Here is a 12421-nt window from a genome sequence, read left to right as displayed (position 1 = left end):
CTATGTTTGATTTTTTTTTTAACTAACTCATTATAAAATTGGGGCTTGGTTAGAACATGATGTATAAACAAAGTTGAAATTTTTAGCCATATTCTAATATGATGAGGATTTAAGAATTGCGAAGCATTTTCCCACCTCTAGGACTTTACTACCCAAATTCTATATTCCTTTTCCCTGAAATTTCCCAAATCAGTTCCAGGAATCTGTTCTACTCCTCTATTTGGCTACTGAATGTTTATTGTAAAGAGCTGCTAGTTGCTGTCTCTAACACAGGAAGAAATCCAGCTTACATGCCAAGGCTTTAAATTCCAGTAAAAGCAATCCTTGCCTTGTGGTATGAATTAACTTGTAAATTCTATAGATCAGTTTACTTTAAATGATTATCTGTGAGTTTCCACTTTATGGTTGACTAGACTAATTTCATACATCTTCTACATAGCATTCACTTGAAAAACTGAAAGTTTTCTACTAGTAAAATCTAATTTATCATTCAGTTTTCTGATGAAGATATAATACAATTTTAAATAAGCCAACAAAATTATAAATAAAGCAATGTTCTTGGCATTCTTCCACTTACTTTAATATAGTAGTGGTACTATAAATGTTCATAATATTTTTAGAAGTGATGTCCCCAAAAAAGAGACACTTATAATGTAAGGACAGTAACAAGTGCCCCTTAGAAAATCCCAAGCATTCAAAAGTCCAAATCTTAACTCCATAAAATCCTTAGGTTCAAGATATAAAGTGAGCTATAAATTATTTTAAAAGCACTTCTAAGCACAAACTACAAGAATACTCTTTGGAGGAATCAATATATAACCTTATTTTGAGTTAAAATTTTAATACTTTTCAACCTTTATAAACCTGTTATAAATAATCTAATGAGGAAGAATTCTGAAACTGTATTTATAAATATTGCAGCACTATTGCTTTCGAAGCACAACCACATCTTAAATTCAATGCACTGAAAACAAAAACAAAACAACCATTTTTCCCTTAAAAAAAAAAAAGTTCAATGCATTGGTCCAAAGCTCTACTGATTTTTTTTCTCTGAATTATTACAATCACCTCTTAACTGGGCTTCTTACCTTCAGTCTTAACCCTTTTCCAATCCAACCTCCAAATTCCACCAAAGCGACTTTAAAAACACTTCATCATGATGTTCTTATGCAGAAAATTCTTTAGTAGAGATTTGTATCTTCCATAACAAAAAATCAAAGTCCATTAACAATGCATGCTGGAACTTCATGATCTGGTTCCCATTTGATTCTCCATATTCAACTCATCTGCGCCTACCCTCTTACTGCCTACCTCCACCCCCAAACTGCAAATGTTTTCCTCCTTGAAGATTTTTAATTCTCCAGATATTCTTTCTCATCATCAAACACCATCCGTTTTTCCCCTCCCCTCTCAACACATCTCTATAAATGAAGTTTCTCTTATAATTAAAGTGTCTCCTCATTTCTCCAGCTTTTTTAACCCTGTCAGCCAACCTAACCTCTGCTACCTGACTTATACTAGCGTCTTCAAGATGACTTGAGATACAACTTTAACTGGGAAGTGAGCTTGAAACTGTGAGAGTTAGGAAGGGGTGGCAGGAAGAGGAATGGGAGAAGATTTGTACTTTCACTTACACGTCTCCATAGATTTGAATTTTCCCCCCATTTCCAAATCTAGCTTTTTAAAATACAAATACTTCACATCTACCAAGATGTTTTTCTAAGGCCCTACTCTAAGGTCAGAAATAGAAAAGTAAGTTTCAATTCAAATGCCTGTGGTATAATAAAGAAATTTTATACAAAAGAAATGACGCAGGGTAGGCCCTTAGCAGGTTTTGAGAAAAGCTAGGCTGGCCACATCTAAAAGACCCTCTTTCCCAACTTTCTGGGAGGGGAAGAAGCTGGTGACTGAGTTCAACCACATGATCAATGAAGTATAAGACCCAATAAAACTCTGACACCCAAAGCCCAAAGAGTTTCTTTATTTGAACACACTGATGTTCAGGGCGGGCAACATGCCCTGGCTCCACAGGGAGAGAGCATGAAGCCTTGCATCCAAGACCCTTCCAGGCCATGTCCTACATGTATCATTTATGATTAAAACATAATCAGTAAGTATAGTGTTTTCAGTGCATTCTGTGAGTCGTTCTAGCAAATTATTGAACCTGAGGGAGTTGTGAGAATCCCCAAATTTATAGCTGGTTGGTGGGATGTGTGGCTCCCAAGACTTACAAACTGTTTAAGTTTAGGCAGTCTTATGGAGGACTTTCCCCTTAAATTGTGGGATCGAATGCTCAGTGTAGTTTCAGAACTGAAGCAAATTGCAGGACAGTTGCCAGGGACTGACCAAAGAAAAGAACCAGAAGCAAGTCTAGTATCAGCAAAAAGGGCTGCTGTGATCAATGAGCAATGTCTGCCATGAGAGCAGGGTTATACAGGAAGGAGTATCATGTGTGTCACATAATTGCCTTCCTTGTAAATGTCACCAATGAAGTCTTTGTGCCAAAAATTAAGAAACTCACCCCAGGGTAAGAAATTAAGTGTTTCTACATACCTGGTAGGCAGCTTTTCAAAGTCAACATCTAAGAATTGTTCATAGCTAGAAACAAAATTGTCCAACCATAGCTTCAGGTAATCTGGATCTTTCTGAAATAAGAAAACCGTTAGAGTATTAAGTATATCTGTCAAAAAATAAAAAAAAGATTTTACTCCTATTATGCATATGTAAATTGATAAATCTGAAGAAAAAATAAAATAAAATCTCTAAGTGACATTCAGGAAGACATATGTTCTAACTATAATGAACCCCCAAATGGCTTTTTGTGTCACACAGAGTTACAGTCTTAATAATAGCCTATAAGATTCTAAACCAGTGGTTCTCAACCTTCTGGCCCTTTAAATACAGTTCCTCATGTTGTGACCCAACCATAAAATTATTTTCGTTGCTACTTCATAACTGTCATGTTGCTACTGTGATGAATCATAATGTAAATACCTGATATGCAGGACGGTCTTAGGCAACCCCTGTGAAAGGGTTGGTCGACCACCAAAGGGGTCTCGACCCACAGGTTGAGAACCGCTGTTAAATCATTTGTCCTCCCCTATCTCTTTGACCTTATCCATTATTACCTTGTACTACACTGGCTTGCTGGCTGTTACTGGGACATGTGAGACATGCTCCAACCTTAAGATCTTTGTAATAGCTGTTTTCTCTACCCAGAACATTCTTCCCTCAAATAGGTGAATGGCTAATTCCCTCGTCTTAAATTTACTCTTTAAATGACATATTCTCAATGAAGCCTAATTTTATCACCCTTTCTTAAAACTGCAAACCTTCTTACTCACCTTTACTTTTACCTATTCAGTTGCCCTACCTCATGGTTCTTTCTCGCTTCTAAAATACTGTATAATTGACTTATTTATTAATTTGCCATTCCCTATAAAATGTAGGTTTCACAAGTGCAGGGCCTATCTAAGGGGCTACCATGAGTGACCTGTTTTTGTTTACTAATGGACATCAAGTGCCTAAAATAGTGCCTAGCACTGAACAGGTGCTCAATAAATATTTGCTCAATGAATTGAGAAATATAAAATGTATAAATAAATCAAATAAAAAATGTACCATTAACCTAAACATAAAATGAAAACTAAAATCTTCTAAAAGAAAATATAAGAGTATACCTTTGCAACGTTGTGATAAAAATTTCTTAGCTAGTACACAAAAATCACAAACCAAAAAGAAAAAAAGAAAAAATTATGTGGTTTTAATCAAAATTAAAAACTCATCAAAAGACATCATTAAGAAAATAAAAAGGCAATATATCAGCTGAAAATATTCTCAGTACATATATCTGACAAAGAACTTCTATCAAGAAGTTCTATCAACCAATACCTCAATTTAAAAATGGGTAAAAGACTCAAAAACTTTACAAAAGGGCATACACAAATGGATAAATAGCACATGAAAGCATGTTCGACATCATTAGTTATTCAGGGAAATGCAAATTAAAATCAAATGAAACTCCATTACACAACCATTAACATAGTTAAAATTAAAGAGACTAACCGTAACAAGTATAAGTGACTTCTGAGACATACAGATGGTTAAAAGACATAAGTGAAAATGTACAGCTACCGGAACTCACCTTTCTGGTGAGAGTATAAAATAGTATAATCACTTGGAAAACAATTTGGCATTTCTTCTAAAGTTAAACATACATTTACCACATGGCCTATCCATTTCTCCTGAGATTAGTGAAAACATATCCACAAAAAACCTCATACAAAAATGGCCATAGAATGTTAGACTCAAAAGCATTAAAATCCTAGAAGAAAACATAGGCAGTAAAATCTCAGGCATTTCCCATAGCAATATTCTCTGATATATCACCTTGGGCAAGGAACACAAAAGAAAGAAATAAACAAATTGGACTACATCAAACTAAAAATGTTTGCACAACAAAGGAAACCATCAACAAAATGAAAAGACAACCCGCCCCAGCCAGTGTGGTTCAGTTGGTTGAGCATCATTCCATGCACAGAAAGGTTGCAGGTTTAATTCCTGTTCAGGGCATATATCTAGGTCATAGGTTTTGGTCCCTGGGCAAGGTGCATATAAAAGGCAACCAATCAATGTTTCTGTCTTTGACTCTCTGTCTGTGCGTCTCTCACTCTGTCTCTCAGATCTCCTTTCCTCTAAAATCAATGAACATGTCCTCGGGTGAGGATTAAAAAAAGAAAACCCACTGAATGGGAAAATATATTCACCAATGATACATCTGATAAGGGGGTTAATATCCAAAATGTATAAGAACTTATATAACTGAATACCAAAAAACAACAACAATCCAATTAAAAAATGGGCAAAGAACCTGAATAGACACTTCTCCAAAGAGGACATACAGATGGTCAATAGACATGAAAAGATGCTGAATGTGACTAATCATCAGAGAAAAGCAAATTAAAACCACAATGAGATATCATCTCACCCTGTCACAATGGCTATCATCAACAAACAAGGTTTGGAAAGGCTGTGGTGAAAAGAAAACCCTCATGCACTGTTGGTGGGAATGCAGACTGGTACAACCACTTTGGAAAACAATATGGAGTTATCTCAAAAAATTAAAAATGGAATTGCATTATGATCCAGTGATTTTACTTCTGGGAATGTATCCAAAGAAACAAAAACACTGATTAGAAAGAATATATGTACCCCTATCTATGTTCATTGCAGTGTTATTTACAATAGCCAACATTTGGAAGCAGCCCAAGTGTCCATCAGTAAATGAGTGGATAAAAAAGCTATAGTACATTTACACAATAGAATACTACTCAGCCACAAAAAGTAAATCTTACCCTTTGCAAGAGGAGAGCATTATGCTAAGTGAAATAAGCCAGTCAAAGAAAGACAAGTACCATATGATTTCACTCATGAGTGGAATCAAATAAACAAAATTAACAAAATGGAAACAGACTCATAGATAGAGAACAGACTGACAGCTGTCAGAGGAGAGGGGAGTTGTAGGACTCGGTGAAATGGGTGAAGGGATTAAGAGAAAAAAACCAACTTCATATTCCCAGACAACAGTATGATGATTACAAGAGGGAAAGAAGGTTGGGGGAAGGTAGAAGATGGTACAGGATGGATACATGGTGATGGAAAGAGACTTGACTTGGGGCATTGAACACACAAATACAATATACAGATTATGTATTCTAGAATTATACACCTGAAACCTATATAATTTTATTAACCAATGTCACCCCAATAAATTCAATAAGAAAAATTTTCATAGAATTATTTTTAATAGCCTAAAGCTGTAAACAAACCAAAATTCCATCAACAGGTTAACTGATAAAAAATTGTGCTACATTCACACAGTGGAATGCTATTCCCTAATAATGAATGGACGATTGATACAACAACAAACAATAATTTTAAAAACATGTTCAGCAAAAGATGATAGGCATTAAAGCATACACATTGTGTATTTCATTTATACAAAATTCTAGAGCAGGGTGACAGAAATTAGATCATTGGCTGTCTCTCAGAAGACTTACTACAAAAGAACACAAAGAGAACTTTCCTAGGTGATAGAAATTTTCTATTTTTTTTATTAGAATAGCAGTTACATTAACATGTGTTTTATCAAACTCATCAGATTTGACTTATAATCTGTGCATTTGTGTTCTGTAAGTTACACCTCAAAGCTGATTTGGGAAAAAAAAATGATTTATTGAATGTATTTTAAAATTACAATTGCATCATTAAAAATGATGTTCAGCCCTGCCTTTATGGCTCAATGGTTGAGTGTCAACTCATGAACCAAGAGGTTGCTATTTCTATTTCCGATCAGGGCACATGCCTGGGTTGTGGGCTCAGTCCCCAGTGGAGGGACATGCAGGAGGCAGCCAATCAATGTTTCTCTCTCATTGAAGTTTCTCTCTCTCTATCCTTTTCCCTTACTCTCTCTAAAATCAATAAAAACATATATTTTTTTAAAATGATGTTCAAATTTGTTCCCTTCACATCCTTGACATTTCTTTAATCAATTTCAACATGATATTCATGAGTCTTTGTTACTTTATCATTAGTTATTTCCCTAAAATAAAAATATTACGCTACAAATCAGAATTCCTAAAAGAATGTTCTCAAAATATGCAGACTGCTGACCTTTTGTGTATTTGTTTTTCTATTAATATACGGTTCCAAAATCAGATCATAAATTGCCAGTCTTCATCATCACTGAGAAGATGGAAATATTTCAGGGAGGAAAAAAACCTATCTCTTGGGCAATTTTCTCAAGGATTTCATTACTTGCCTTTTCATTTCCAACTATCATGCCATTCATTCATTCGAGCATTCATTCATTCATCAATTCAGGATAGGCCTCCAGAAATACAAGTAACTGGAGCTTCCTTATCATTTTTTCTTTTAAATAAAGCAGAGGATTCTCTCTGTAAAAGTTAGAAACAAAACAGTCTCATAATGTCATAAAGAATTAATGCATTTTTCCTTATAGTTTATCTAGGAACTCGACAGAATCTGGTTTAAAGTCTAAAGGTCAGAGCGACCAAGTGTTTGGCACATGCAGAGTTCTCCTAGGAAGTTGAACAAGGATAAGAAATGATACTTAAATGTTTCATTTATTAAGAAGTAAAGCAGTTAGCTTTTTAGCATCTGCCATATGTCTAGTACTATAGCAAACATTAAAGAGTTTAGCATATAAAATCATCCAATGTATTTCTTATAACTACCTGAGGTTTCATTTCCCCCATTTTGAAGGTCAGAAAAAGGGAAGTTCTAAGGATATGTCACTTGTCTGTGATCATACAGCTAATAATCAATAGTTCTGAGTTTAAAATGCAAGGATATACGAATCCAATTGTGCTCTTCCCACTATACTACACTGTCTTTGAACCATGAGCAGGAATAAAATGGAGTTTAGTGGACAAAAAGAGGTAAGCGTTTAATCAGAATTAATAAACTCAAGGCCTTACTAATTTAACACATAAATCAGCCCCATTCCACACAGCCTGAGTAAAGCCTTTGAGGATCTATACTTTACTGCCAGAGGCCACAAAAAGAAAGATACATACACACCCAGAAACAACATTAATTAAATCTCAAGCTTAGTCACTTTCATGGCTAAGAGAGTTTGGTATATTGAAACACTACAGAATGATCTATCTCCACATTGTACAATATTTATTAACACAGCACACAAATGTATTAAGAACTACAGGAACACTGAGGCCAAATTATGTGGCTCCTAATCCCTGCTCTGTCACTTTCTTAAACAAGTCATCCTATGATTGCACATCAATTTCTTCCTCTAGTCCAGTGATTCTCAACCTGTGGGTCGCAACCCCTTTGGGGGTCGAATGACCCTTTCACAGGGGTCGCCTAAGACCATCGGAAAGCACATATATAATTACATATTGTTTTTGTGATTAATCACTATGCTTTAATTATGTTCCATTTGTAACAATGAAATTGGGGGTCACCACAAGACGAGGAACTGCATTTAAGGGTCGCAGCATTAGGATGGTTGAGAACCACTGCTCTAGTCTATAAGAATGAAGATAATGATAGAAAATTGCCCTTCTTTACAGAGCTATTGTGAAAATTAAGCAACCTAATATGTGTACAAGGCTTATTACATCACAATGCCTAACACATAGTATATGCTTAATAAATATTAATAATTATAAAATATTTTTATAACCTGTGTACCAAAATTAGGAAGCTCCCACAAAATAGAAATGTTCCATGCTACATATAAACATATTTAAATATTTCATGATCCTGCTTGCCACATTACTTTGTATTCTTTTCCTTTCAAATCTTTTTTGCATTTACTATCTGTGTCACACTGATGTTTTCCATCTGTAAATTGAAAATAGTATTTCCTATCTCACAGGGCTGTTGAGAGAACTAAAAGAAATAATAAATGTAAGGTTTGACATTTAGCAAATGCTGAAAACATGTTGGCTACCACTATTAGAATATTGACTGTGCTATTGTATCAGTCATGGTCCAATGTAATAAAATAAGCAATTATAAAATAATTACAAAATCAACTATTGATTTTGCACTCAAATATTCATTCAATTATCTGCCACTGTTTAAGATAAATACACTCTTTCATTTGAATTGCTATGTAGCTTCCCACTGGTCTCTGTAGCTTCAATTTCTTCCACCTATATACAGCTAATAATGGAATTTGTTAAATTAAAATTTATCTCTTTTCTCCAGTTCAAATACCTCAAATGGTTACCCATTACCATAAAATGAAATCTAAACACTTAGGGATGTGCTGTCCAATACAGTGGCCACTAGCCAAATGTGATTGAAATTACAATAAAGGAGGCTTTTATCTTCTCACTAGAGGCCTGTGCCCTCATGCAATCCGGGACCCCTCGGGGGATATCAGACTGCCAATTCCGGCCTGGTCCCCGCAGGCCAGGACAAAAGACCTCACTGGTGCACTAATCTGTGCACTGGTATAAGCATAAGTGATGGGTGTGGACAACAGAGGGGGAGGGGGAGGGCAGGATTGGGGGGATGAGAGGACATTGGGGGGATAAGGACACATTTGTAATATCTTATTCAATAAAGAAAAAAAAATCTGTGCACCGGACCTCTAGTATGCATATAAGATCTTCAGTTAATCTCTTCCCACCCTCCTCCTCCCCTCTTCCCTCTGAGATTCATCAGTCTGTTCCATGTTTCCATGTCTGTGCATTGAGCATCTGCCCCCTGGTGGTCAGTGCACATCATGGCTACTGGTCGAATGGTCAAACAGGCTTTTATATATATAGATAACATCCATTCTCCTGCAGGGAGGCTTTAGCAGGTAATGAAATGAAGGAATCCACACAATTTCACCTAGTTCTTATCCATAAAGTTACAGGTAAGAATAAGGAAAACACCTTACTTCCTCTTTGCAATAATATTTGGGTTACAGTATTCCTTCAAGTTTTAAAACTTGAAACTTTCAGAATACATATTTCAACCCTATGTTAGGCAGCTCCCAACTTATATATGAGTTGGATTTTAAAAGTTCATTGAAGCCAGTCATGCAGGGTGGGGCCCCAAAGTCTGAAGATAACCTAATAGGACACTCCAGTCTTTTTCCCACTAAAGTGAGGAGGAAGACAAGTTGGGAGTTTTTAAACCATATAATTAGACATGAGAAAACAACTGTTAGCAGAAGAGTTTTCACAGGGAACTTTCTATATGCAGGAAGCCAGATGAGGGAGCTGCTCAGTCACAAGACAGTACATAGTCTCCAATGCCCATTTTAGATATAATTAAAAAATAAAGTTAGAAAAAGACTCTCCTAGAGTATGGAGCCAAAAGCAATAGAGAACAGCAGACTGTGCAGCTACTCCCAAGGAACAGAACCAGAGTCAAATAAATAATGGAACATTCCTTCTCTTAGGGTAGGGAGCACCAGGCAACACTTGCCCAGTTTTCGGAATTGCCATGGACCAATGCCTCTTAAGCACCTTTCTTCTCTTTTTCAGAAGTCTTTATTATGTCATTCCTATCTCAGTTTCAGCACTATATGGGGCCAGATTATCAAGTGCCTTCTGAGGTCAAAGATTTCAGTATGACTAGAAATCACAATTGAATATATCACCAAATCTCGGGGTTAAGACTGATATCATGATTGGATGAGACTTTTGGAGTTCTTAAGATAGACATGAAGTAGACACTGCATATGGGAGGGATACAAATAATTGTAACCAAGAAATATGACTGTAGTAGACTGGATGCTTGGTCCCAATTTTTCACTCCTTTGTAGTAAATTTGCCATGTAATTTTGCAATGGAAAAAGTTAAGCTGTACAAAAAGCAAAGTTGCAGCAGTATATCAGATACTGATTGAGGCTTATGTTTCTGAAACTAGGTGCAACAACACTGGGGTCATTAGAAATATTTCCCAAGTCCAAAAATTCCATATAAGAATTTTTAAAGTCTACATTAACACTTCTATTAATTTTTAAATTAATTTAAGCATATTAGGGCTGACTACCTTGTAACTAGTACTATTTATTACTCAATTCCAGTGATCACATATGCTTTGGTACCAAGGGATCATCTGTGATTTCAATTTGTAGAGCAGTCTTTTTCAAATTACAGATGGATTCTTGGCAATCTGAAAATTTTCAGATGCTGTTGACTAGTACCATGCAAAGGGTGATACACAGACCAATAAAGGTACTTATCCAGATAAATACAAAAGTGAAGAGTAAACACTTAATAGCAATTTGGAAATAATTTAAAGTCTTGAATTTAAAAATAAAATGAGAACTTGTATTTTTAACATCTTTTTCCCCCACTCTTTCTAGAACTACTTTGCTAATAACCTTTTAAAAAATTTATCTTTATTGCCCTGGCCTGTTTGGCTCAATGGATAGAGAGTCAGCCTGCGGACTGAAGGGTCCCAGGTTCAATTCTAGTCAAGGGCCCATGCCGGGGTTGCAGGCTTGATCCCCAGTAGGAGGCATGCAGGAGGCAGATGATCAATGATTCTCTCTCATCATTGATGTTTCTCTCTCTCCCTTCCTCTCTGAAAATCAATTTAAAAAATTATTTTTATTGGTTGAAAGTATTACATATCCCTCTTCCCCCCCCCCCCCCCATTGACTCCCTCCACCTGGCCTCTACCTGCCCGCCCCCCGCCCCCTGCCTCGGCCTTCACCACACTATTGCCTATGTCCATGGGTTATGCATATGTGCAATAATCTCTTAACTGTCAAATCCAATACATGCTCCATAATGTTTTTCTTCACTGCTTTGTTGACTTTTACACTACTGACTACTCCCTTCTTTATAACATCTCTATACTTTCAGAAGCAACCACTCACACCTGTTTCTCCTCCCATTCAAACTCCTTACAAATTCTTCTTCCTCTATCCACTTCTTTTTTTTTTTTTTAATATATTTTATTGATTTTTTACAGAGAGGAAGGGAGAGGGATACAGAGTTTGAAACATCGATGAGAGAGAAACATCGATCAGCTGCTTCCTGCACACCCCCTCCTGGGGATGTGCCTGCAACCAAGGTACATGCCCTTGACCGGAATCGAACCTGGGACCCCTCAGTCCCCAGGTTGATGCTCTATCCACTGAGCCAAACCGGCCAGGGCCTCTATCCACTTCTTAAATGATAACATTCTCCAGGATTCCCTGACTTTGAACCTCTTCTCTCATATAATTCTTCAATAATTGCCAATATGATTAATATTCAAATATTTACTTCCAGGACAGACTACCCTTTAGGACTCCAGACTTACAAGTGTATCTCTACCTAGATGTCCCACTGTGAACTCACATGTTTACCTGAACACCTAGTGAACCTGTGCTAGCTAATTTGGTGAATGGGACGACCAAGTACTAGTCATTATTTTAAATTGTTTCTTTTCCCTCATGTTACACATCTACACATTTAAATACTATCAATTCTATCTTCCACCAGGAAAATATTAAATTGATATTCAAAAGGAAAGAATAAGAAATTTTCAAGCATCTTAACTTTTTATAGTTCATAAGCTCAATTCAAACCACAAAGGTAATATTCCTAAAAGCTATTCCCATGTCTATAGATATCAAATATTCATTTTTTGCTTTTACATCTAATGTCCTCAAATAAAAATGCAATTGGTAGCCACTACTATTGAGCTGCTAATGATTTTGTTTTGTTTTGCTTAGATCTAACATTACTTTCCTTATATACAAAGTAATGATTAAGCCACAAAAAATTAAGAGCCATTAATACACTCTACATACACTAAAACTTACTAAATGAGGTTAAATTATAAGGGTTGATGTATACTGTGTATCTTATGAAAAACTTTGCTTAGGATTATAACCAAAATTGAACAAATAAATTATAATTTTCTCAGAATATTC

The 12421-nt window shown here is 35.9% G+C and overlaps 1 protein-coding gene across 1 annotated transcript in view; it reads right to left on the bottom strand.

Moving 5' to 3' along the window:
- NBEAL1 (neurobeachin like 1) overlaps positions 1-12421 on the bottom strand; it is a 114753-nt gene that overhangs the window by 93821 nt on the left and 8511 nt on the right. Inside the window, exon 3 of the mRNA XM_036319816.1 lies at positions 2554-2645. Within this exon, the coding sequence (XP_036175709.1) occupies positions 2554-2645 (92 nt within the window). The remainder of the gene's footprint in view (positions 1-2553; positions 2646-12421) is intronic.

The sequence above is a fragment of the Myotis myotis genome, unplaced genomic scaffold (assembly GCF_014108235.1).
Source record: "Myotis myotis isolate mMyoMyo1 unplaced genomic scaffold, mMyoMyo1.p scaffold_m19_p_8, whole genome shotgun sequence".
In the NCBI taxonomy this organism is placed as follows: domain Eukaryota; kingdom Metazoa; phylum Chordata; class Mammalia; order Chiroptera; family Vespertilionidae; genus Myotis; species Myotis myotis.
The sequence above is the reverse complement of the archived record's forward strand: the minus strand, read 5'-3'. Positions and strand labels throughout refer to the sequence as shown.